The 26,795-nt window shown below is 46.1% G+C and overlaps 1 protein-coding gene across 2 annotated transcripts in view; it reads left to right on the top strand.

Annotated features, from left to right (window-relative positions):
• The window catches only part of LOC125427059 (acyl-CoA (8-3)-desaturase-like), a 33,223-nt gene extending 6,638 nt beyond the window's left edge, over positions 1-26,585 (top strand). For both annotated transcript variants that reach the window (XM_048486046.1, XM_048486047.1), the window contains exons 2-12: positions 3,582-3,692; positions 10,809-11,006; positions 11,522-11,623; positions 11,739-11,867; positions 13,082-13,142; positions 13,721-13,797; positions 14,277-14,374; positions 15,137-15,233; positions 16,683-16,762; positions 17,314-17,439; positions 24,374-26,585. In XM_048486046.1, coding sequence (XP_048342003.1) covers positions 3,582-3,692; positions 10,809-11,006; positions 11,522-11,623; positions 11,739-11,867; positions 13,082-13,142; positions 13,721-13,797; positions 14,277-14,374; positions 15,137-15,233; positions 16,683-16,762; positions 17,314-17,439; positions 24,374-24,425 — 1,131 coding nt within the window. In that variant the 3' untranslated portion in view covers positions 24,426-26,585. The remainder of the gene's footprint in view (positions 1-3,581; positions 3,693-10,808; positions 11,007-11,521; positions 11,624-11,738; positions 11,868-13,081; positions 13,143-13,720; positions 13,798-14,276; positions 14,375-15,136; positions 15,234-16,682; positions 16,763-17,313; positions 17,440-24,373) is intronic.
• The last annotated feature ends 210 nt before the right edge of the window (positions 26,586-26,795 follow it).

The raw sequence follows: 26,795 nt of genomic DNA, 5'->3' as shown, positions 1-26,795 counted from the left end.
AAGGTGCCTGAAAATACAATGTAACTGTGGTATTAGGTCTCACAAGATAACTTGAGTCAGAGCTTTATCATTTCAGACTGCTGGTAGAGTTCAGATGGCTAAAAGCTTCTGAATTCCAGGTAGGATGAAGGGAACCAAACTTACCCTCCCTCCCTAGTCCAAATAAATAAATAAAAATAGGGTTAGGAACAGTGAGCTAGCATGAATTCATAAAAATATTAAAATCAAAGCTGCACACAGATATTAAAGCCACCATATATAAACAGTACAGGTTGGTAGTATGCATAAGCCGCTCTGACCAGATCCATTTTGGCTAAAAGGCCTTCCTCAGAGGTTTCAGAAAATATATAAAATGTACAAAGATTCAAGCCTGAGCAGGTTGTATGTTAAAACCATGTAATATAAGTGCTCCAAGAATTTTTTTTTTGTATCAGGTCTGAACTCATGTAGAAATCCCCATCAATCTTTTAGGTTTGTGCTCATGGCTATCATTGTCCTTATCATGTGTGTCTATTTGTAAATCAGCAATAGAATCAGCAATTTGTAAATCAGCAATAATAAATCAACAGAACATTGAACTCCCTGGGCATAGAAGGCAAGCATGAAACAAAGTGAAACAACCTACTATGCTATGGGTTCTGTTTCACTTTGTTTCAGGTTTTTCTGCTACGCTTCTCTGTGTTGTTGTTTTTGCATGTCATAGAAAAATGGTCTAGCTAGCATTCTTTCTAATCACTATGATTTCTGTTGTGTGTGTGTGCTAAGAGTATTCTGCCCTGTGCAATCTGAAATGGTGCCACCTAGAACAATGTTTTACTTCCCCATTTGTTGTTATTGAATACTAGGCCTTAGTTCTGTTTGCATGATGTTGTCCCCACTAAGAGCCGGGGGGCAGGGGGGTCTGTAGGTGAGAAGCCTGGACTAGGAAAGGGGGAGATTCAGGCTCAGATCTCCACTCTGGAACATACCTCAATAGGTAATGTTGGTCTGGTCACCCTAACCTATTTCACAGGGTTATTGTTGTGATGATAAATTTGAGGACCACCTCAATGCATCACCCCGATCTTCTTGGAGAAAAGGTAGAATTAAAAAAATACACCAACTCAATAAATGTCTCTAAGCTCCTTGTTAACTTCTGCAGGAGATATAATTTAATACAGGTTATTTTTATCACATACTGAAGAAAACTAAATCATGTTGAAATAAATATAGAAATGAACACATTGATTGATCACAGTTTTATAGCGTGTGTGTGTGTGTGTGTGTTTGTGGGTGTATACATTTAAATAATGTGAAGTCCACCCCATAGACAGAACAGATTTAATGGTGTGGTTCCCTTTCAGGCTTGTTGCTTGAAATCCTTATTAGTCAGTTTAGTGGGGCCTGGATAATTCCCGTCTAAGAGAACAAGGTGGTAGGTGATATGAAAGACCTCTCATCTGGGACCCTGGAGAGTTGCTTCCAGTCTGAGCACACAATACTGACCTTGATGACTGAGGGTCTGTTTTCAGTGTAAGGCAGCTCCAAGTGTGGGTAAGACTGACCTGATTTCTAACCAGTGTCATCTCCCTTCTTCCCTCTTTTCATCCATTGTCACATTGTCCCGGAAACATCTGATACACCCTGATCCCTTGGCAATTTCCAGATGTTGTACCAGAAAAGTCAGTGCCTTGTTAAAAATGTGCAAATGCCAGTTCTTGACAGTTGCCATGGAGGACATTCCTCCCTTCGAGCATGCTATTTGAAACCATTGGGTAAATCTAAAATGGCCAGTGCAGTCTGCCTCTGAAGTGATATAATGGAGTTCCTTTCTACAAATAGGTGTAATTGTGAGTAGGCGTCCATCCAAGCATTTCCAGCCATATACTGGTTCCTCATTGTGTTTCTTGCCTTTCTTTACGCCTGTGCTGATAACTGCGTATGTGCTGCCGATACAGAAGGAAGGGTAGAGAGGCAACAAAAGACAAATAAAAATGAAGCATGGCATTAAATTTAGCTGAAGTATTTTCTGTGTTGTGGTAAAGACACTTGGGACTGATCCATTCATGGGGCTGTTGAAACTGCTGTATGACCTAGCTAGTGAGCTGACATTTGATATATATGAGAGGTGCCTAATAGACCTTGGTTACTACAAAATTTGAAAATGATACATTTCTGTTCCTCTTGTCCAGGAAAAATAGGGGGAGGGGACATGTACCTCAAAATGGTTTTGGTACTTCAGCATACCAGAGAGCTCAAATTTGGTAGATGACATAACCTTTTACTAGGAATGCAAAAAAAAAAAGTTATAAAACTCCTGTACAGCTATCACTCCAGTACTGAAAAACTGAACTTCACATGTAATGGAAGTTGGATCTGTGAGAGACTGGTTTTCTCTTCACATATTTTAATTGAGGAGGAAAGGCTTTCAGAAGTAGCTAGGAATGTCTGTAGAATGTAATGTTTTTTGCCTTTAAAAATTACTGAATACCCTTGCTTTCACCTCATTATTCCATCAGAGAATGAATGGCTGGCAAATCAAAGTAGAAATGTAGCCCCACAGCGGCTCCTAGTGGTCAGAAGGAATAATAATAGTTTAGGACAGCGATGGCCAACCTATGGCACCCCAGATGTTCATGGACGACAATTCCCATCAGCCCCTGCCTGCATGGCCAATTGGCCATGGGATCAGAAGAGTTGCAAGTTGATATAAAGGCCACCCTTCAATACTTAAAGGGTAGCTATGTGGAGAATGGGGTGGATTGGATAGATTCTCAATTGTGTTGGATGACAGGACTCAGACTAATACATACAAACTACAGCAAAGAAGGCTTGGTTTAAATTTGGGGAAGAACTTCCTGATGTTTCTGTATGTTTGACAATGGATCAAGTCTCCCTGGTAAGGTGGTAGATGCTTTGTTGTAGGAGTTTTTAAAGTAGTGGTTGGATATTTACCTAGGAATATTTCAATTGTAGTTTCTGTGTTGGCAGCCAGTTAGACTAGATTACCCTGGTGGGCCTTTCCAACTCCAAGATGAAATAAATTGAAAGCAAGACAATTTTTTGGCAGAGGGCCAGTTAAAAAACAACAACAATTTCTAACTATATTCACACCTATATATGTCCAGACCTGGATATTCCAGATTATCCTGATCTCATCAGATCTTGAAAGCTAAGTAGAGTTAACTCTGGTCAGTATTTGAATGGGAGATCACCAAGAAATACCAGGTGCACTGCCCGGAGACAGGTGATGAAAATTACCTCTGTGCGTCTCTTGCCTTGAAAATCCTACAGGTCACCATAAGTTGGCAGCAACTTGAAAGAAAGGGGGGGAGGAGCATGTTGTACAACAATGTGCGGTGTTTGAAGAAATTATGCTTAACTGGAAACATTTAGAATATGAGCTAAAGTCAGGAGATGATATAATCAAGTTATGAGGGATTTATACATTAAAATGCCTTAGAGCTCCAAGAAATGGAAGATATGTTTTGGAGTCTGCAGTATCTGCATTTCCCCCTTTGACCAACAGAGGGCCACAGTGTACCATCTTTCTCTACATGTCTGTTTACCATACATGTCTGTGTTTTTGTTTCCCTGCTCAGGATCCTTTCACAGCTTTCCATCTGGACAAGACTCTTGTAAGAAAGTTTATGAAACCCTTGCTAATTGGTGAACTTGCAGACGATCAGCCAAGCTTTGAGCCCAGCAAAAATGTAAGTCTTCCCTGAGAGATGGACATGAGAAGTGGTCTTTGCCATTGGTATAGCATAGACCAGAATTTAGTTTCAAGATCATGCAGAGGTGTGTGAGCGTTCTGTTCAAAATGGAAGGGCTTAAAATGTAGGGTAGCTACAGCCTAGAGAAAAAGAAGACCAATAACACAATTGTGAGGAACATCTTATGCAAAATATTGGACTCCATCAGCTATTGATGAACCATTTATTAAATAGTTAATTAAAAGATGGGAATATCAAAGTTAAAGACAGTTGTAGTAATGCACCGCTGACCCAGCAGCACCGTGGTCGAGCGCTGGAACACCTACGCTCCTACGGCCTTCTGGTCGCACCGCACCCCCACTCCTCATCCCCCTATGAGTCACGGGTCATGAACTGTCTGGCTCAGTCACCGGGCGCAGGGACAATGGTCTTGCCCCCAGGTGAGGATTAGGCTCAGACGCTTACGCTCCTCTCCGCACGTAGCCAGGTGAGATCATGCATCACATGATGATCTCCCGACCTCCCGCTCTCCCGGAACTCCCTCCGTTCCTCCCTTCTACACGCCCCCGATAGAATCACAATAAAAGGTGCCAGGAACCAGCACGCGGGAGACTCGCTAGGAACACGGACCTCCGCGCTCCCGCTGCTGGCGATCTCCACCAGATGTTATCTCCGCGTCTCGTCTCGTTCTTGCGCTGACCACGTGGGTCGACTTCAAGCTGGTGCCGAAACCCGGGAATCCTCGAACCTCCACCCTGCTCACCGTCGCCTGGGAAAGGGCCGCGGTACCGAAGTCCGCTGGATCGGCGCATCCAGGGACCACCGTTTCGGTATCGCCCGTCCGCTGGATCGGCGCATCCAGGGACTCGAGTCCTAGGACACTCTCGTCCGACGGAACACCGGTGAGTATGGGAGCTTGCAAAAGCAGGGCTTATGACAAGCACGTTAACGAACTGAAAGCGTTAGCGAAATGCGGCAGGGTCTCCGTAAAGAGAGGGGAGCTGCGCAAATTGGTTGAGGAGATTGAAGCTCAATGTCCATGGTACCCAGAAGGGGACATTGAATCTTAAGGACTGGGAAAACATCGGGCGCACTCTTCGCACAGAGCCCAGCGCCCGATGTCACTGCTACTGGCGTGGAGACAATGTTATGTCGCCATCAGCCTGCAGACCTACGGCTCCCTTGCTGTAGGCCGCCCTCCTTTCGATCTTTCACCTTCAATTTCAACCCCGGAATTTTCTCTATCCGCTAAATTGGACGCCTGTCCTCCCTTCTGCCCCCCTTGCTCCTCCGCCCATTTCAAATTCTCCCGCTGCTCAGCCGCCCCCTCCTTGCTCCGCCTTCATTTTCCGAAGCCACCGCACCTCCGTCAGCGCCACGTAATGGCGCGGGTTTCAAAACTCTCACAGAGCGTATTAGCCACGATCTGAAAAAGAAAGAAACCCTGACGGAAGACGATGCCAATATTCTCGCATTGTGCCCCGTCCATTTCACAGATACCGAGGGGGAGGATGGCATTGTTCGGCGAGTTGTCGAGTACCGCCCCTTAAGCTATAACATCCTCACTGAGCTCCATAAGCGATGCGGGACGTAGGAATCACTAGCCCCTACGTGAGAGGCATGCTAGAGGCAATCGCGAGGAATCACTTAATGGTTCCGGACGACTGGAAGACCACCTTCCGCATGCTCCTGAGCCCTGCACAATTTGTGATCTGGGAGAGCGAGTTCCGCCAGCAATGCTTTAGCAGGGCAGCCGCCTCCAGCGGCGCCTACACCGCCGCACAGCTTTACGGCTTCGATGCCTTCAGTAACCCCAACAATCAGATTGTCCTGCCTGAGGCCACCCTCACGGTCGCCTCTGAGTGCGCTCCACAAGGCGTTTGTCAAGGTCCCCAATTCTGGCCAGCCCACACAGAGCTTCTCCACCATAATGGCAAAAGCCCCAAGAGCCCTATGCCGAAGTTTGTGAACAGGCTCCAGGAAGCGCTCAAGAGGCAGGTAGATAGCGAAGAGGCCCAAAACGAGCTCCTCATGCGCCTCGCTAAGGAGAACGCCTCCACGGAGTGCCGCAGAGCAATCACGGGCCTGGGCAAAGACCCTGAACTGGCCGACATGCTTAAGGCTTGCCAGGACATCGGATCTTCCGCCCACCAAGCTAGCCTCCTCGCCGCAGCACTCTCCACCGCCAGGGGACAGCCTCAGGACGATTGCTTTAACTGCGGCAGACCCGGACACTTCCGAAGGGAATGTAGGCAGCCCGGTGGGGGGGCCTATAACCCCGATGGAGGAGGGTCCTCCCCCAGAGGAGAAGGCCGCCCAAGACCCCGGTGCCCACGATGCCAGAGAGGCTTCCATTGGAGAAGCGACTGCCCGTCGGGAAACTTCGGCGCCCGAGGCTGCCTCCCCAGCCCAGGACCAAGGAGGAGAATATTAGAGCAGACCCAGACACCAAGACCCACGCCCAAACCGCCCCCACTGCGTGGCATCTCTCACGTGCACCCAGCCCATCTCCTTCAAGTTCCCCCACGAGGTCCTTGTCGCCCCAACCCAGTATGGCGACCCCATCCCTACCGGGACTATTGGGCTGGTGCTGCCTAGGAGGCCTCCGCCGCTGAGCAGGGAGTGTTCATCATTCCCGGGTAATCGACTCCACGCACTAGGGACCCATCCATCTCCAGATCTGGACGAACATCCCGCAGGAGTTGCCCACTGGAACCAGCTGCGCGGCTGATCCTCCTGCCCATCGCTGCCCGCTGCCGACACAATAAATGCGACCATCCCCGGCAGCCAACATGGCGCAGCCAGCACCACCATCGGGCGGTGGCAACACCCATCGGAAGCTCCCGCCTGCACCTGGAGCTCGCTATAGAGGGATGCATGTTTAAGGGCCTGGTAGACACCGGCGCTGATGTGACTGTCATCAGGACAGCCGAGTGGCTCTGACCAGTGGCCGACCGAGGCTTGCCCGCACATCTGGGGGGTGGGAAACAAACCGCAGACGGAGCATCCGCCCGCTCACGGTCCAGCTGTGCCCAGGACTGGGAGGCTGCACAGCTCACGCAGTACTTCCATCTGCCTTGGACATGACCATGTTAATCTCCTGGGGAAGAGACTCCTCATGAGCCAGGTCAAAACGACCTTAGTCTGGGATGGATAAATCCATCACGCAGATCACTAATCCTGATTGTACCTCCGAATTGCCTCGAACTTCCGCAAGGAAGCCGTACCCCCCTCCCGTTCCTCTCCTTTCCATTCTTCAACCAAAAGGGCAGGAGGGCCAGTTGGCTGACTAGCCCTCCCTGGATTAAAATCTGGGCCCATCCTGGTACCGCAGCACTGCCAGGATAGGCCCCAGGTTAAAAGGAGGCTGCAGCACCAAATTCACTCACAAACCAGTTTGGGCGCCTCCAGTGGTCATGGTATTATAGCACCATCATCACTTCTAAGGCGGCTTGGCCGAAACCGCCCCTTAAGGAGTGGTTTCAGCTGGGCTGCATTTCCCAAGATAATTCGGGATTACAAAATTTTAGCACCATCCAGCCCCCTCGCGTTGGCCACCAAGGTCACGGGTAAAGTACATTTCCCTTACAAGGAAAACCCTCTTGCGTAATGGAGTCCCTCTGCCTTCAACCTAACCTTGGGAATGCCTTGTTCCCTCTGACGCACTCTATATCCCCCCAAAAGAGCTCCAAAAGCCCAGCTTTCGTACTACTGTTGATTAAGCGGACATACCCACGAATTCCCCCCAGGGTCCAGCCCACCCCCCTGCCCCTCCCCTGTCAAATAATTTTAAGAAAGAGGGATAGGCGGCTCCCAGCAGCAGAATTTTCCAGGCATTAAAAGTGCAACCTTCAACTACACGCAGAAGTCTGCAAAATAGCCTCACACATTAAACTCTAACTCGAATAAAAAACTCGATCTTGATCTCCCGCCACCCGCTCTAGAACCGAGCCTGGCGGGACCCTGGCCCTCCCACAACCTGGGGAAGGGGGTGTGTTTCAGTCCTTATTCCTACAGGCTCCTGTGGGATTCCGACTCGCCATGACGGGCCAGCCCATGGAATGGCGCCAGGAGGAAACCAACCCCATCCCAGAGATGGAACACATCTCTCTGAGGGATCACGCCCAGCCGCCTCAACGGGAACGCCGACGGCGTCGCCCAGACGGTCCAAAGAGTCGGATGCCGTGGGGAAACGTCAAATCAACCGCCACCCAAGCTCAAGAGCTGCTGCGCCAGCAAGGCCACCCCGAGACACCCGAGAACCTCTGTGCCGCTCTCTTTGCAATCATCACCGCCAACCGGCGGCCACCATCCCTTGCCTGCTCTGTTGCCTCCTGCCGATGGCAATCGGCCACCCCTGGCGAAGCTTTCACCAGACCAGCATCTGGGAGCAGTTTGCTGCCGCTGCCAACGACTCATCTTTCTGCCTGGGCCGGTTCCTAGGAGACGGGAGTTTGCTAAGCTCCTGCCTGCTCCCCGTTTGCAAAGCCCCTGGAGACTTCCTTACGGAGTCTGGTTTAAGTCCCTTCATGAATGCCTCATCCATCAGGTATTCCATGAGCGCTGACTGGGGACCCGTCGTCCAATCCCTCCCGGCCGGCGCTCTCTCCCTTATCACCAAGACTGTCGCTAATCACGAAGTCCAACACCTGCGCCGCATCGTCGGCGTGGCCAACCAAAGAGCCGACCCAGGCCCATTCATCGGCTCGGCCAACTGGAACTGTACGCACATGGAGGACATTCCCCCCGTACTTGGGAACATCCTGCTCCCTAAGGGCTGGTTCTGGACCTGCGGGGAAAGAACTTTCAACTACATCCCCGCCCGGCTCTCTACGGGACCCTCTGCTGCCCTCAGCAGCCTCACCATTGTTCTACCTCAGGCTCCGCCCCAGGAGCCCGGGCACCGCCGCCGCCGCCGCTCGCTCTGCCTTTCGATCCCTCCTGCCGGAGCTTAATGCGGTTGCCCTCTCCACAGCCGGGAAATCGCCTCCCTCGCGGTTTCCCTAGTGGGAGTCCCTGGACTCGCCTCTTACAATGCTAAGACTATTGGCCGGCTGGCCTGTGCCCTTGCGAAGTCCATCAATTCTACCTCCACCGCCTGGATGCCCTAGTCTCCTCGAGCAACAGGAACTTCGTCAAGCCACCCTAGCTAATCGTGCTGCTAGTGATTACTTGTTGTTATTGCATCCCCAAGGTTGTGAGAATGTACATAATACGTGCTGTTCTCATCTCTCTGACAACTCCCAATTGATTCATATGAAAGTGCGTGAATTGCAAAAGGTTGTATCCAGTCTAAAGTATGATGTATTGCTCCCCATTGGTGGTCAGCCCTCTGGAGCTGGCTGCCGGGAGGGTGGTTGCGTGCTATCGTACAGCTCTGCATTGGTTTGATTGTATGCCTCATCGTCGGGTCTTGTTTTGTTCAATGTGTATCTAATATTGCCTGTAACGTGTGTAAGAAGCCCCTCGACTTTCCCCTGCCCCGCAACCAAGTTCTAATGTTGCACAAGCAGCTCGGTCAACTCGACCAAACAGCGGAGGGGACAAGCGTCCCCCTAAATCGCCCCTCAGCATTTCGGCCTCCCTTCTAAAATGTAAAAAAGGAGGAGATGTAGTAATGCACCGCTGACCCAGCAGCACCGTGGTCGAGCGCTGGAACACCTACGCTCCTACGGCCTTCTGGTTGCACCGCACCCCCACTCCTCATCCCCCTATGAGTCACGGGTCATGAACTGTCTGGCTCAGTCACCGGGCTTAGGGACAATGGTCTTGCCCCCAGGTGAGGATTAGGCTCAGACGCTTACGCTCCTCTCCGCACGTAGCCAGGTGAGATCATGCATCACATGATGATCTCCCGACCTCCCGCTCTCCCGGAACTCCCTCCGTTCCTCCCTTCTACACGCCCCTGATAGAATCACAATAAAAGGTGCCAGGAACCAGCACGCGGGAGACTCGCTAGGAACACGGACCTCCGCGCTCCCGCTGCTGGCGATCTCCACCAGATGTTATCTCCGCGTCTCGTCTCGTTCTTGCGCTGACCACGTGGGTCGACTTCACAGTTTAGGAAAGTCAGCAAATAATACAACAAGATTGGACCCCTTTTATTAAACTTGTGAAGAAAGAAAATGGACAAGGTAAGCAAAAGGTCAGGGCAGCCAATCCCATAGCAAAGAAATGGCCAGTGTAATTTCCTTGTTTTGAATATTGTTTGCAAAATTCACAAAAAGCAATAGAAATAGATGTTTAGGCTGGTGAGGGACAACAGGAAGATAAAGTGGCAGGATAAAACACCTTGCTGTGTTGATTAACCAACATTTGAGCTTCTCACTGGAGAATATATATGTCCTACACATAAACTCTGTCATGCTGAAGGATGAAGGCTGGGTTAGATTTCTTCCTCTGCCATCTGCAGAGCAATCATGTGTGGAAGGAGAAGAGTTTGGATTTGGATTTTGAATTTGGATTTTTGGATTTGGAGAAAGGAGAAGTCTCCTTTCTCTCCTGTAAGGAGACTCAAAGGGGTTTACAATCTCTTTTCCCTCCCTACCACAACAAACATCCTGTGAGGTGACAGTTTCAAAGAACTGTGACTAGCCCAAGGTCACCCAGCTGACATGTGTTGGAGTGCACAAGCTGAACACTGAGCCTCTGCTAGTGTTTGTGTGGCATTTGGAGATGTCATTCAGATTCCATATTGATTTGGCTCTGGTTGTTCCCATTGTGGTGATTTGCATGGTTTTAGCTCTTAGCTATAGAGATGTTTTCCATCTTTTTCTTTGCACCGTCTCATCTTTGGATGCATAGCCCTACCTTGTTTGACTTCCATGTCTGCTTGGGACCCAGCATTTTACCACACGCTTTGCAGGGTTCTCATAGGAAAATTACCAACACATACCTGAGAACATACACATACCTAACACTGCATTGACATTTTAAGAACCTTTTTGTTGAAGCCATATTTCTGTTTGTAGTGAATGGTAGATTTAAAAGTAGGTTCCATTTATTTCATAAGATAGCCCCATTTGGGAAACTTTGATTTTTGATGTAAAGCTCATGGTGGAAGGGAAACCGAGTTTCAAAGCAGCGGAAACTATTATGCTGTGTTCCCCACAGAAAATGCTCATAGAAGATTTCCGCCAGCTTCGTGCTACTGTTGAGAAGATGGGACTCCTGAACCCCAACCGCCTTTTTTTCTTCCTGTACCTCATTCACATCTTGCTGCTGGATGTGGCTGCTTGGCTCAACTTGTGGTACTTTGGATCATCCTGGGTGCCTTTTCTCTTCTCTGGATTGCTGCTTGCCACTGTCCAGGTAATCTACTGGATCTCACAGAATACAATGACAAATTGTACTATTGTTACAGAGTTGTATCTGTGTTATTAAATTAGGAATGCTCTGACAGGTAAGAGACAGGTAAGTCTAGTCCTCTATTAAATTAGTTTGCACTTCTTCCTCGTTCCTTCTCTCTCTTCCACTGTATTCCTACCTGTAACATTTGCTCTTCCCAGTATGTTATCTCTAGCCATCCAAAAATGTCCTGAGGTGTGAAAAAGTTCCATCCACTCTTGCTCACTGCCTCTTATTCTAGGTGCTCTCTCAGAGTGCACTTCTGTAAAGTCATCTCTTTTTTTCTCTTCAAATATCCCCATCTTTTCTGTCTAGCCTTTGGACTAACCTGTCAGTCCACACACTAAAATCTGCATAATCTCCCCCATTGCCAGGATTTAGACGTGCACTCCTTGGGGCAGAGACCCGTCCTTCTTGTCATGACATTGGCAACTTTGCACCATCGTTATCATCCTCACAATAATAATTCTGTTTTTCAGGCCCAAGCTGGTTGGCTTCAGCATGATTTGGGACACCTTTCAGTCTTTGGCAAGTCCAAATGGAACCACTGGGTTCACAGATTTGTGATTGGGCATCTGAAAGTGAGTATCAGTGTGATCTCTCCTTGGCATTTCTTCAGGGTTACTTAGGCTGAAACATCATTGTGTATAGGCCAGAATTTCAGATTAGTCTTCCCTCATCTTTTACTGTCTGCAGGGAGCACCAGCCAGCTGGTGGAATCATTGGCATTTCCAGCACCACGCTAAGCCTAATTGCTTCCGCAAGGACCCGGACCTCAATATGCATCCTTTGTTTTTTGCATTGGGAAAGAAACTATCTGTAGAGGTGAGTCTTGTAAAACTTTGGTGAATGTTAGAAGGATTTACATGGGACTGGAGATTGTGTCCTTAGTTATTAGGAGAAAGATGGTGATGTGAATATTTTATTTAAATTGAGATGGGGCACATGGAGATGGGGGGCATGTGCTTGTCATGATGTTATATTGTTTTGGCAGACGGGTAAATTCAGAGAACTTAACAGATGTATAAACTGATCCAAAATATGTTTATTCAAAACTAAAATGGACTCTTGCAGCAAAATTCTGGAGAAATTACTTTTACATCTAATTATAATGTTACAGTGTTACTGTGGTTTGACAAGCTTGGTGTTATTTTAGCCTTCTGTTATGCTTTACAGATTTCTACAGTTTTCCTTTATAAGGCCTGCTGGATAGCTTTATTTATATTGGTTTATGTTTGAAATAACATTATAAAGATGGTTCTTCTCATCAGAGGCGTAACTCCAAGGGGACGGGTGGGGGGTGCACGATGCACCGGGCCTGCGCCCCTGTGAAGGTGTGGGGACGGGGGTGGAGGATGCACCGGTGCATCGGGTGCTTTTCCCCCTTGCTACACCTCTGCTTCTCATAATGATTTGTATTTGTCTAAATAATTACACCCCCCGCAGTGGAACAGCAACCACGCTGTCAGCTGTTTAGAACTGCACACAAAATACATTATTGTTCTCAGTAGCTTCATAGTCTTCTCTGTAGGAAAGTTGTTGTGAGTTTGAAAAGTAAATACAAATAGTTCTTTCCTTGATTAAGGGTTTTTCTTTTTTAAGTTTTACATTGTAGCTGGCATGGAAGGAAAGGGTGTTAACATCCAGGTCATAGGACTGCAGTCTGGTGGTTTGTCTTAAATGGCTTATTATTCTTTCCTATTACTTTCCACCTGTTTGTCTGTCTGTCTGTCTGTCTGTCTGTCTGTCTGTCTGTCTGTCTGTCTGTCTGTCTGTCTGTCTGTCTGTCTGTCTGTCTGTCTGTCTGTCTATCTATCTATCTATCTATCTATTTATTTATTTATTATTTCGATTTTTATACCGCCCTGTCCCCGAGGGGCTCCTTCTCGTGTTTACTCATTCACCATTCTCATTGTTGAGCCTTGAGACCAATGGTTCTCCTAAGATTAGGGGAGAGATTTAGACTAAAAGTATCTATGCTTGTGAAGAGGTGTTTGGTTGATGCTAACCCTACTGTCTTGCTGTTTTCCCTCTCATAGCTGGGGATAAAGAAAAAGAAGTTCATGCCATATAACCATCAACACAAATACTACTTCATCCGTGAGTATAAATTCCTTTTTGCCACACAATAGGGTTAGTTTCACAAACTCTCAAAATTCAGTAGCTTACAAACTTTTTTATGAGATTGTCCATCCTCACATGACAACAGTGTATACAAATATAAAAAGAAGTGTTCATGCCTGGTTATCTATAGAAACTTATTTTGCACCACAGATAGCCAAGTGAGTGGCTATTTACAAGCCTCCTTTAGCCTATAATGCTAATAACTGTGGAACAATTTTTCACTGTCCAGTCATACAGCACTTTGCAACATACTGGCCAAAGAAAACCCATTGCAGTATGTTGGGTGAAAGTCTCTTCTTGGTGTCTGTGAAACAGAGTTGGGTGAGGAAGCTTATTGACACAGGGAATTTTAAATCTAATGGTCAGGAACTGTAATGTTAAATCAGGAGGGAAGGAAAAGTTGTACCTGGAGAACAAGAATTCTGCAAAGCCAGAGCAGGGAAGATGGCAGCAAGACATAGGTGGGAAACCAGGAAATCTTCCAGCTGCCTGTTGTTTAGTGCTGGTGTCAAGATACAAAGGTGTTCCTGAATTCACTTTTTAATTTTCTCCAGTTGGACCACCGGCTCTGGTGCCCTTCTACCTACAGTGGTATGTCTTCTACTTCGTAGTCCAACGCAAACAATGGGTGGTGAGTAGGCATTGCTCTCTGCAAGCTTGTTGGGTCTCTTGAATTCTCACTGTGGATCAGTTGCATATCCAGTGGTTTGAGTGCATGTGACTGGACTGGATACAACGTGTGTCCTAGTTTGTAACAGGTTGTAGAGTGATGGGATGGGTAGCAGAAGGATAGTTCCGTATATCTGGTAAATAAACTTTGGAAGACATTTTCTCCCCTTACAGAAAAGCTGCTGATTTATTACCTCAATTCTTTTTATCCATCTCTCTCTCAAAAATTAAATCTTCTCATGCCTCTCTCTTTTGAACTTGGGAATGATTTGCCCTGGACGCTTTAGCAAAGAACCCCCGGGAGAGAACTCTGGGGTGTCATTTCCCAAACTGCATGAGAAAATGGAGAGCAGAGATACCTTGAAGTAGGACTCTGTAGGAAGGCTCCAGGCCTGTGTGCTGGAGAAGGGTGGTATTATAATAATCTCTTCTTCGTGGCAGGATCTGGCCTGGATGGTTACTTTTTATATCCGGTTCTTTCTGACGTACTCCTTCTTACTGGAACTCAAGAGTCTCTTTGTTCTCTTCTTCATGCTCAGGTAAATCACATTTGAATTCTTACCTTTTCTTGGTGCATGGGATTACCATCTCATGCCAATCTGAAATGATCAAAAAGCAGAACTTTTTAATTGCAATGTTGAGAGTGAGAGTGATCTTGTGTGTGGGTTACTCAGCGTGTCTTTACATGAACAGATATAGTGTGTTTTCCCCCAAGTTCCAACAGTTTAGACAAAGAGTTTGGATTTATACCTGTCCTTTCTCTCCTGCATAGAGTCTCAAAGTGGCTTTCAAACTCCTTCCCTTCCTCTCCTTGCAACAATATATGAGCCCTCACTCCACATCTACCATGCCTTTTAAGGCAGACATTTTGCTAGCGGAACTGTAATCTGGAATATCCACTGCCCCATGACTCTATTTGCATAAACCATCAACCCCACTACCACTTCACCCTCAAAACATTACAGATGGGACTTTACCACTTTTCAGTGCTGTGATTGTGGGTGTGCCATGCTCTTAAGGCAACTGTTGATCTACACAAAATGATTTGTAGTATGTTTTCTTACCAAAATTTTCGTGTTGTTTGAGCAATACTTTTAATCTCCCTCCCTCTTCACCATTTCACATTTCATTTGTTTTCTTTTGCTTGATGTGACTTTGCAATTCTAATTCTAGCTCTGCTGACTTTCCAGTGTCCGGCTGATTTGGAAATCGGATTATCTGACTAATGGTGCCCTTCAGTGTCTTTTCCATTAGATTAAGTGGCCGAGAATGTGATCACTGCCTTCCTTTGTTTTACATAGATTTCTAGAGAGCCACTGGTTTGTCTGGGTGACACAAATGAACCACATCCCAATGAACATTGATTATGACAAGAACATGGAATGGTTCTCAACCCAGGTGAGACTTGCTTTCTTTCCATAAAGGATAATTCACAAAGATAAGAGCTCAGAAAGAGAGAGTGAGTGAGCGAGCAATTGATGTGTGGCATTGCGAAGGAAAGGCTGGAGAGTTATATTTGGTGGTGAGAGTGGATTGGTATCAGAGAATATATGAAGTTAGGTTGGATTTTAATAATAGTAAATTAAACATGATGGATAGGGACAAATATGGGAGAATACAGGGAATGGAAAACAAGAACCGAGAATTAATAACATGGGAATGTTTGGTGGAAAACACCCAATGTAATGCCTTGTTTTTTGTTGGTTACTTTATTTATGCCCTGCCTCTCTCCATAATTCTCCCCTCCCCACCACGTGAGGTTAGGATAAGAGTATGTGATTGGCTTAAGGTCACCTTACAGACTTCCATAGCAGAGTTGGGGATTCAACACTCAATCTCTCAGATTGTAGTCAGTCACTTTAATGCAGCCTTTTTGAACCTTTGGAATTCTGACACGTGGTGGTGGGGGGCAACCAGAAATGGCTGCCACAAGAGGTGGAGCCAGCCAGAAACTGTGAGGTTTTGTGTAACTCTTAATAGTAAATCTTCAACATTTCAGGCAGAAATCATGTTTAATAGAACGCCTTTTAAAATGAACATATTGTATTAAAATATGTTTTGCCCCCGCACAACTTACTTTCAGTCACACACTGGAGATCCTTGTGCTGTGGTGGCAGGTGCTGCCATTGCTGCATTTTTAATGCATTAGTTTTTGCTTTTAATCTGCAGAGCCAATCAAATGCACTTTTGGTCAGAAATCCCTATCTGGCCCTACTCACTTCCCCAAAACACTGATCAGGAAAGGTGTTGGCAGGTTCCATGGTGCTCATGGGTGCCTTGTTGAAGATCTAACCACTACCCTTTTGTATATAATATTCAATAAATGAACACATAATCGATCATCATGGCTGGGCAGATGAGTGGGGCTGAGGGAGTCTTGAAAGATCCTTTATGTTGAGTTCTGAATCCAGTGTGATCCTTAATCAATGTCTCTCGCTGCTCCTACAAGTGATGTGGTAATTGTGTTGTGGTAGTACCTCTTGTTTGCAGATTCTGTACTTCTGGTTAAAACACTGAATCAGCAATGGAGAGAACTCCAGTATGGTTATCTCTTCTTTTAGAGGAAAATTCTGTGTTTATTCTTCTGAATAAAATTCTGTGTTTATTCACTGGGAAACCAGTGAAGTGGAGCAACCAGTCTGGAGATTGTGATTAAACCAGAATCTCCCTCATTGTGAGGGGCTCCTACACCAGATCCTTATCTTTATTTTCCTCTTTGCAGTCACAAATCTCTGAACAGGTAGGAGTGGGGTGGGGAAGGGTGTGCCGTCATCAGCAAGAATGGCCAGCTGGATGGGAAATTTAAACACCGTCATGTGGCTGCTTATCTCTCTCCTCCCTCTGCAGCTCCAGGCAACATGCAACGTGCACCAATCCTTTTTCAATGACTGGTTTAGTGGACACCTCAATTTCCAAATTGAGCACCAGTGAGTATATCCCTTTTGAAGGATAGGAAGATCTATTGTAGGAAAGCAGTCATTACAACTGCCGACATTGTTTCGGGAAACAGGCTTTAATTGGGGAGGAGCACCAATCTGGTTTTTTTGGCTTAAGCTGTCAGGTAAGGAGGGAAATGTCTATGCTATAATTGGAGGCTTATTCCAAAGCTCTTTGCTAATATTTACTTGAGCAAGCAGGGTCCAAGCATCAGTTGTCCAGACCAGGAACCAATTCGTCCCACACATATTGTGGCAGTGTCTCACGAAAGAAAAAGTCAGTCTTGATTTCTGAAATTACACAAATAGACCCCACCATAGTAATGGGCTTGCAGTCTGGACTGAGTGGGCCTTCCTTGAGCTTGTAAAGTGCCCCTGCTATCCCCCTTCCCAAATGATGCTTGGGCCTTGGGCAGTCAGCAAGACCTATAAACATGGAGAACTCCAGGACAAGCTTCATGGTAGATTACGGTATGCCCGCATAAGGGGAGGGGAGTGTTGGGAGCAGGCACATGATCCTGTGGTGTGGCCTTTCTCTGCAGCCTCTTCCCTACCATGCCTCGACACAACTTCTGGAAGGTGACTCCCTTGGTGAAGCCCCTGTGTGCAAAATACGGCATTGAGTACCAGTCCAAGCCTCTGCTCACAGCCTTTGCAGACATTGTACAGTAGGTATCAGTCAATGTGAGAAGGCTAGAGTGTTGGGACTCATGTGGAAAGATGAGTCATCTTGTGTGGGAAGTCATATCAGACTGGGAAAGGTGGGATTTCACAGCACCTCTTATCTCTTGCCACTGCTTCTAATAATGCTACCCAACCTCTACCAAGTATTGTTTATGCAGAAACACCCTTCATTAAAGTTCCAGTTCCTTAAGCATCAGTCTCCAAAGAGTTTTCTGCAATCTCCTTGTAGAAATTATTGCTAAAGCTTGGTGTGCTGTGTTTTTGCTTCTTCCTTTTAAAAAAATCCAGAATCTGTGGTGTGTAAAGAGTAGCCAAATTATACATATGCATTCAAAACTATTTCTGTATTTGAATGCAGTGTTTGAGTTTTCAAGTATTTGGAATGTGCTAGTAATGGAATCATAGAATTGGAAGGGACCAGAGTGGCCATCTAGTCCAACCCCCTGCTGAATGCAGGATTAATTGAAGGCATTTCTGACAAGTGTTTGTCCAGCTGCTGTTTGAAGAATACCAGTGCAGGGGAGCTCACCACCCCCCATGGCAGCCAATTTCACTGCTGAAGAATTTGCACTGTACATTTTTCCCTTAATATCCAGCCGATACCTTTCTGGCCATAATTTATATGTACTAACTCCCTCCCCTTTAAGTGACAGCTTTTCAAATACTTTAAAAAAGCAATCTTGTCGTCCCCTCCCTCTCCATCCAATCTCCTCTTCATCACTCTCCTCTGCACCCGCCCCCTTCTGTCCACTTTCTTTTTGAAGCGAGTCCTCCAGTACTGCCAACAGTACTCCAGGTGTGGGCTGACCAATGAGGTGTACAGCTGGACCATGACATCTTGCAGTTTGGATATTGTGCCTCTGTTGATACCACCTTAGCCTTTTTTGCTACCTCATCACACTGGCTGCTCACACTAGCTTACGGTTCACTCGCACCCCAAGGTCTTGTTCATGCATTCTGCTACCCAGAAGTGTATCTCTCATCTAGTACGTGTGCTTCTTATTTTTTGATACCCAAATGTAGAACTCTATACTTATCCTTGTTGAATTGCATCATGTTCACAGCCACCCACTTTTCTAGTGTGTTCTAATTGAATTCTATCTCTGTCACTTGGTGTGTTCACTACTCCTCCCAGTTTGGTGTCATCTGCAAATGTAATGAGTAGTCCCTCCATCCTGTCATTCAGATCATTCATAAAAATATTTTAAAGTACTGGGCCCAGAATCAAGCCTGGGACACCCCCTCCAATCAGATAAAATGCCATTGACAAACTACTCTTTGGGTGTGATTCTCCAACCAGTTCCCTATCCACCTGACTATCCTAGAGTTCAATCTGCAGCACTCCAGTTTACCCATCAGAACATCATTTAATGAAATCCTGGTAAACAGCTTTGACGGTGTTCCCCAAAAAAGTGAGCTTGTCTCTTGATCAAAGAAGGGAATGAGGTTGGTCTGGCAGGACCTGTCAGACTTGTTGGGGACAAATCCATGCTGGCTTGTCTGGATCACCAAGTTGTCCTGCAGATACTTACAGATGGAACACAGGAAGCTGCCTTTATACCAAATCAGACCCTTGATCCATCAAAGTCAGTATTGTCTCAGACCAGCAGACCAGCAGCAGCCTTTCACCACACACCACTACTTGCCTGGTCCCTTTAAACGGAGATGCCAGGGGTTGGACCTGTGACTTCTCACGTGTCAAGTGGATGACCTACCACTGAGCCACAGCCCCCACCCCCTCCCGAAGGAAATCAACCTCTTCAAAATCTTCTGCAGTATCTTTTCTGGGGCAGAGTTCAGACTGACTGGTTGAAGTTTCCTAGGTCATCTCCCCTCCCTTTTTTGAAGATTGGGTTAACATTCACCCTCCTCCAGTCTTATGGCACATTTCCCATTCTTCAAGAATTCTTGAAGATGATGGATGATGCATTTTTGAAGATGATTCAAGCTCTCTAGACAGTTCTTTGAATGCTCATGGGATTTGTACTGTTCCAGTACAGCAAGGTGCTTCTCAAGAACCTCTTTTTCCATGTCAACTACCAGTGCTGTGCCTACCATCTTCTTGAGATGAGCCTGTTCTCTTTTTCTGGGGGAAAAATGAGGCAAAATAGGCACTGAGCATTTCTCTGTTCTCTGTCAGAGTTTCATCCTTTTTCATCTAATAGTGGGCATATTTCCTCTTTTGACTTGCTTTTGCTCTTTACATATCTGAAGAAGCTTTTCTTGTTGTGAGTCTCTTTGATCAACCTTCAATTCACTCAGCTTTGGCCTTTCTGATAGCTGACCCACAGTACCTAGCAACCCTAAGATATGCTTCTTTAGAGGTATGTCCTTCCCTTCATTTCTTAATCATTTTTCTTTTCTTCCTTAACCCATCATGAATTTATCTAGTCATAGGGCTAGTCACAGTTCTTCAGAACTCTCTCAGCCCACTTACCTCACAAGGTGTCTGTTGTGGGGAGAAGGACTTTGTAAACCCTTTTGAGTCTCTTTACAGGACAGAAAGGGGGTGTATAAATCCAAAACCACTACTACTGCTCATCCTTCTTTTTCTTTCCCCTATTATGTTTCATGTGTTATTGGAATAGTGATGGCTTGAGCTTCCAAGAAGTCTTGTTTTAGGACTTTTTTAGGACACTTTCTTGCTCCTTTCCTTTCCAGAATTCTTACTCATGAAATGAATCGCATCATGTCTTTGAGTTCATTAAAATCTGCCCTAGTATAATCTAACATACACATCTAACTATACATTTTCGTGGTCCCTCACAACAAAAGGAATTCTGGGAGGATATAGTCACTTCCCCTTAAGGTCCCCACCACCTTCACCCCATCTACCAATTCCTGCCTGTTGGCTTATATACTAAGTTGCATATGGCTGAGCCCTTGTAGCTTCCTCCATCATTTTTGAAAGAAGTTGTTGGCCAAGTAGGCCAGGAAGTTGCATGTCTTCAGATGCTTAGCAGAGTTTGTCTCTTGGTACACATCATGGAAGTTGAAGTCACCCGTAACCACAAGGCCATGTTGCTTGAATACACTGTCAGGCTGCTCAAGGAGGGCAGTATCTACCTCCTCCCTCTGGTCAGGTGGCTCTTAGCAGACTCCAACCACAGTACTGCTTGTGCTTCTTTCCCTTATCTTCACCCAGATACTTTCCACTGGGCTATCATCCACCTCTTCCAGTATTTCCTGACAAGCAAACCCTCTCCTCGCATAACAGCACCACTTTGCCTCCTCTTTGACCTTTCCAGTTTTTCTTGAACAACTCATATCTGTTATCTGCTACATTCCAGTCATGAGAATCATACCACCATTCTGCAATGTCTACTAAATCATGGCCCTCTATCTATATTAGAAGCTCAAGCTTTTCCTTCTTATAACCCCAAGCATTGGGTATTGATACAAAGGTACCTGAAGCCGCACACCTTTGACTCCATTTGATCTGGCCTTCCCAGGTGGGCTTCTGCTAAGTGCTCTCTTTCACTGAAATCCCTGTGTTGGTTGTCTTCTTCCTCCTATAGGGTCAGTTTAAAACCCTTTTGATAAATCTCCACAGAATTCTGCCAAACATTCTTTCCTGAACTTGACGTCCATTGTGTATTAATAGGCTATCTTCCAGAAAACCTAGCTGTGGCGCCAATATCCAAATCACTCCTGCCGGCACCACCAACGCAGCCAGTGGTTTACCTCTATTATCTTCTGTCCCCATTGTATTCCTCTTAGTCTATGGGAAGGGTTAAAGAGAGCACCACCTCTTTGTGCGCCCCCATTCCCTTCAGGTTGCTTTTGAAAACTTCATAGTCAGCCTTAATGCTTGTGATGGTGTTCACAGCCATGTCATTTGTTTCCATATGGGTTTGATCAGTTTTTCCTGAGCTTGAGCATTCATCATCATCTTCCAAGTATATTTCTTCCCCCTAGAATTTCCTTCATGTGTTGGTATAAATCTGGAACATACAGGCCTAACCTAAAGTCTAATAAAGCCTAAAGTATAATGCATACAGGATGTAATAATTTCTTAGCTTCTCACAGAGCCCCCAAGCATGAATCACAGGCTAAGAGCCACAGACCTTCGGCTGTTAATCTTTGGTTCACACCAAAGGCTCGCACTTCTGATGAGGAGGAGCCTTAGAGTTCAAAGGCTCCATAGCAATCAGACTCTCCTCAGTCAGCAACAAACCACACAATTGAACAAACAGAACTAAACAGAAACTCCTGTCCAGCAGGTGACAAACACTCACTCATTCTCCAACACTGTCCCCTCACACTGCAGTCTCAGTTAAGGCTTCCAAACCTTTTAGGGGAGGCAAAAGACACTCACCTCACCAGCAGCTGTCTCCTATGTTCCTCCCAGCCCAGTTGACTCAGTTCTGCCCTGCAAAGAAGAGGGGCATAAGCACAGGGGTGATGTCTAGGAGCCATGAGAAGGAAAGAGAAAGCGGGAAAATTCTGCAGATAGAAATCCAGCTTGTGGCTTTTGCCTGCATCAAGGAGACATGGAAATTCTGCAGGATCTTTTCTGGGATAGCATTTTCACACAATCAAGTTGCAATCATGAGATGAACATGCATGTCTGAACAGGTTCTGTGACAGTTTCTAAGAGATGTCACTGCCTCACTCCTCACACTTTTCAAAGTTTCTCACTCGTCTCATTCTGATCCGTTATGGAGTACTAGCGGGGCCTGGCCATGCATTATTGTGGCAATTGTCCTTCTCATCACAGTCCGCAACCCACACAGATGTCCATGCAGGTCCAATGATCCCCAGCATAGCCTTTTGGGAACAGCAGTGGCATAGTGGCTAAGAGCAGGTGCACTCTGATCTGGAGGAACTGGGTTTGATTCCCAGTTCTGCAGCTTGAGTTGTGGAGGCTTATCTGGGGAATTCAGATTAGCCTGTGCGCTCCCACACACACCAGCTGTGTGACCTTGGGCTAGTCACAGCATTTCGGAGCTCTCTCAGCCCCAAAGAAAGAACAGGGTGTTTGTTGTGAGGGGTGAAGGGCAAGGAGGCTGTAAGCCCCTTTGAGTCTCCTACAGGAGAGAAAGGGGGGATATAAATCCAAACTCCTCCTCCTCCTCCTCCTCCTCCTCTTCCTCTTCCTCTTCTTATTTTGGCGTGGTCAAAGGGAATCCCTCTTCCCTTTTCAATTCACATTATTATATGGTGCTGTCTTGGTTTTTAGTATAAGGTATCCCTTTCCATTCCACAATGGAACTGTCCAGAGTGCGAATCCCGCTGTCCATGTGGCTGGTTGACATGCACAGTCCTGGCTTGGGTAAGGCAGAACTGGGGCAAGGAGGCTATCCCAGTCAGGCAGCAGAGGCAGGATGGTGAGGCGCTCAGATCGAGGCCAGCTCCCTGGGTTTTTAAAGGGCCACGTGCAAAAGAAGCAGAGGCAGTAGTGTTGGTTTGCCCCCACCCCGTGGATTTTCTTAGAAGAAAAAGGCAAACTCCAGCTTGCTTTTAGTAAAAGAGAGCTGTGGCAAATATGGTTGGATGTCAGGGAGGGCAGAGTGAGGTGTGTGAGGATGAGCTGGATGTGGATGAGAGTATGTGTGTTGTGTGGTAGTAGTGGGTGAGGTACAGAGAGTGAAAGTTACCTGCATGTGTGTGTGAGGGGGGGAACCCCACCTGACGTCTCACACGGCAAAGTGTGTATGTGTTTCACTTCCACTCATATTACCTAACAGTATTACTTATTTACTGTTTTCACTGCTCATCTTTGCCCGTCTGCACAAACATTCTAAGCCCTCATACCAAGGCCTCAGGCCACAGACAGACTTGCTGCACTAACATTCTAAGAGTGACAGTTAAACACAAACAGCTTCATGGCCTGGTGCGCCAGGAAAAAGACGTTTTACCTGGCTCAGGTATGGACTTTTGGTGATTTGAAGGTCCGATTACCTGCCCGCAACAGGGAGGGATGTCATGTGAAAATTTGGGGGCAATCCGTCCAACTGTTTCGGTGTTAGGGAGTCACCAACAAATGGATGGTTAGCTTTTTATATATATAGACTAGCGGGCCAGGCCACGCATTGCTGTGGCTGATTCTGGTGAAGTGAAAAAGAAAGAAAAGGGGAAGCGAACGGTTCGAACATGTGTCATTGCACAATGATTGCAAGGGAGGGGAGGGGCAAGGGGACCCTCGCTCCCCTCCCTCTCTCCCGTTCCCTTGCATGACTTAACCGAGCGGAACCCTCCCTAACATTCCCCTTCCGCTGCTAGAATTAAAATTGGGTCATGTGCAGGAATGGCTGGTCCTGTCCCTTTCACTCCCTTCCCTTGCAGAGGCCCGAGATTATCTAGAGTAAAACCTGCTGGGAGGTATGAGCTCTGTTGTGTTCCAATTTCATAGCATTTGGTCCAGCAAACCCCTGGACTCTCCCTCACCTTCCCCTTCCTCCGCTAGGGTGGATGGGCCATGTGCAGATGGCCCGCCCCATCCCTTTCACTCCATAAGGGCAGTAATATAGTTTTCAAAGGGAAGGCATGGGTTTGGTTTATATGTATCAGAGGGTGGTGCTTTAGCAGCCAACCAGATAGAAGGCGCTGTTCTGGGAACAAGGACTGTAGTTCCGTATACTGTCACAGGTGTAGCATGCTGGCAACCGCACAATAGCGAGGCACAGTTGTGACATGTACTAACCAGGTGTGGAATGAGCATGGTAAAACCTGGCCGCACATGAATGCGATGTTGTGTGAAAATTTCAAAGCAATCGTTCCAGTAGTTTGGGAGATTACCTGTCAGCAGAAAAACGCACTGATAGATTTTTATATATATAGATTTTAAGACTTCTTAACTTTTCATGCTGACTAGAGTTGTTAGAACTACTAGAGTACCTGGCTTAATATTAACCTGCCGATTGTGTTTTATTACTACTTGTTTTCTGAACATGATCTATTTCTTTCTCTTTCTAGCTCTCTGAAGGATTCAGGTGAACTCTGGCTGGATGCGTACATGCATAACTGAGAAGGAAACAACACCTCATTGGAGAGTAGTCACTCACTTTTGCCACCTGTAGCAATTGGCATCTTGAAGCTAACAAAGGCCTTACTTAGTTGGGGGTGGGTAGCTGGTTGAGCTGAATTCTTGTACTGAATGTGATATTTAAAGATGTCTTATCCCTTGCGCTTTTCCCATTGCTCATCTGGACTTTATGAGCTACTGAGAAGTTCCCCAAGGACATATGGAAGACCAGGAACAGTTCCCATCCATGAACTGTCATTTTACATGTTTTATATGTAGAGCAAAAGTCTTGCAAAGAAATCTTTTGGCTTGCTCCTTCCCAGAACAAAAGTAACCAAGAAGCAGGTGAAAGTCTGAGGAGTGAAGTAAAGGAGGAGAAGGGTTGGGTGGGTAGGACAGGAGACAACATGCAGCATCTGAAAGCTATAACAGCTTGAGGACAGGTAACAAGGCACAGCAAGGACCAGAGGAGTTCATAGATGTCTGATTTTGAAACAAGGACTGATGGAAGAGAGCAGCCAAAGTCTGACACAGGGACAAGTACCCAAGAATCACTGGACAGTAGCTGGACTCAAGAAAAGCTGTTGCTATTTGTAGGCACTTGCCAATCTCTAGGACAACTTTGATTCTAGAATGATGGATGTCAATGGACTGATTATTGATCCTATGGAGAGGGAGCAATTGATGTTGGTGAGCATTCCAGTGCTTTCTTATTCTACTAAAATGCCTTCAAGCAGTTGAGGAGGAGGACCAAGTAAACTTTCCTTACTCACTGGAAATGGTGATCTTTGTATATTCCACCTTGCTCAGTTACTGAGGGATCTTTGTCTATGGCACAGCTACTTTGTCTGACCTCTGCAAAGAGAATACTCATTTCTTAATCTGGGATGTCTTGCTGTGAAAAGGATGCTGTTGTGTGATATAAAAGCACACTTTGTATCACTTCAGAGCAGAGATGGTCAAATTTGTAGCCGATCTCTGAGTAAATGGGGACATCCTGAGTCTCACCATGGTCTTGACAGAGAAATGCCCCCATGACTTGTCCCTGTAATTCCTTCGTGCCTTTGTAGTTACACAAACACCTTCCCATACAGTAAAAATGAGAAATGGCCTGAAAATTTTCAACTCTGGAGAAACAGTTGCCTCTTCATGGTAACTGTTTTCCCTCATGTAAACTGATTGTGCAACTTTTCCTGAGGCAGAGATTGTTCTCTTATTTCTTTCTCTAAGGTAGACCAAAGTGAGGGCTTGGAGCCAGACATGCTTTGCCTTTCCTACATGGAAACAAAGTTATTTCCAAAACATTTGATTGTTTTCTAGACTTCTGCAGTGCCATTCAGATTAACAAATGGGAGTCTGATTTTTTTTGCATAGCCCTGTTTGGAAGGAGGCAAGCTTAGAGGCAGAGTGAAAACTCACTGCTATTATATGGGAATATTGTTATCTAATCTGAACTGCTCACCTCCTTTGGAAGGCACATATAATGTGTGAAGACCCATGCCCTAACAGAGGTGAAGGCACCACTGGACTTCTTACAATGCACCACCATTCCAGCCCATAGTGGGCAGTGGCTCAGCTATCCAAAGAAAGCCATTTGGTTGCACTTCTGATTCTCTCATAAGATGCGCCTGCAAGTCATGCTTTTGAAAAGAAGTAAGCTATTAGGAAAATTGCCTTCAGAGCCTTATGCCACTTGATGGTAACATAGCACAACTGCCAAATTAGGTGGATGGTCAGAGGGGAACAGCCCTTGGTGTAATTTAGCTTAAAATGAATCCCCTAAGCTCTGAAATGCTTTTTTAAGCCTCAGTTCTTTCCTTCAGTTGTTTGATTCCAACCACTTCTCTTCATTATCCATCACTCTTACAGAGAGAATTGTGAGAGGTAAGATGGTTCCTGCCCCTTGGATAACCCTTTCCATGTTGCAGCTGCTCAGCTGGTTTTCTAATGGGAATGGGAGCGATTTGGAGAATTCAGCCTAAGATTCATCCCCCTCCCCTTACCTTCATTATGCTAAGAAGGCGGGAAGCTGGACAAGAGTGGAGTGAATGTCTCCCTTGTGGATAAAAATAGCGGACTGTTGTATCATGTTTTCATTTTCAATGGGGAATTCCCAAACTGGAGTTGTAATCTAAATGTTGAATAATGAAGTGTAGCAAATATTGTGTGCCTTCTTCCTGTCTTCATTTGTTTTCCTCCTGTTTTTTGGTTGTGCGGGTGGATGGGTTGAAGAATATCCCTTGTTTCTCCCAGTCCAAATGGTTTCCTTCTCTGAATTTCCCTTGCAGGGGGAAAATGTAGAGGAACAATTTATGGTAGGAAAACGATACAGGTGAGAGATTAACCGCCTTCACTCAATGCCCTCCTCTACTG

This window comes from Sphaerodactylus townsendi, linkage group LG02, assembly GCF_021028975.2.
Source record: "Sphaerodactylus townsendi isolate TG3544 linkage group LG02, MPM_Stown_v2.3, whole genome shotgun sequence".
Lineage (NCBI taxonomy): Eukaryota > Metazoa > Chordata > Lepidosauria > Squamata > Sphaerodactylidae > Sphaerodactylus > Sphaerodactylus townsendi.
The sequence above is the reverse complement of the archived record's forward strand: the minus strand, read 5'-3'. Positions and strand labels throughout refer to the sequence as shown.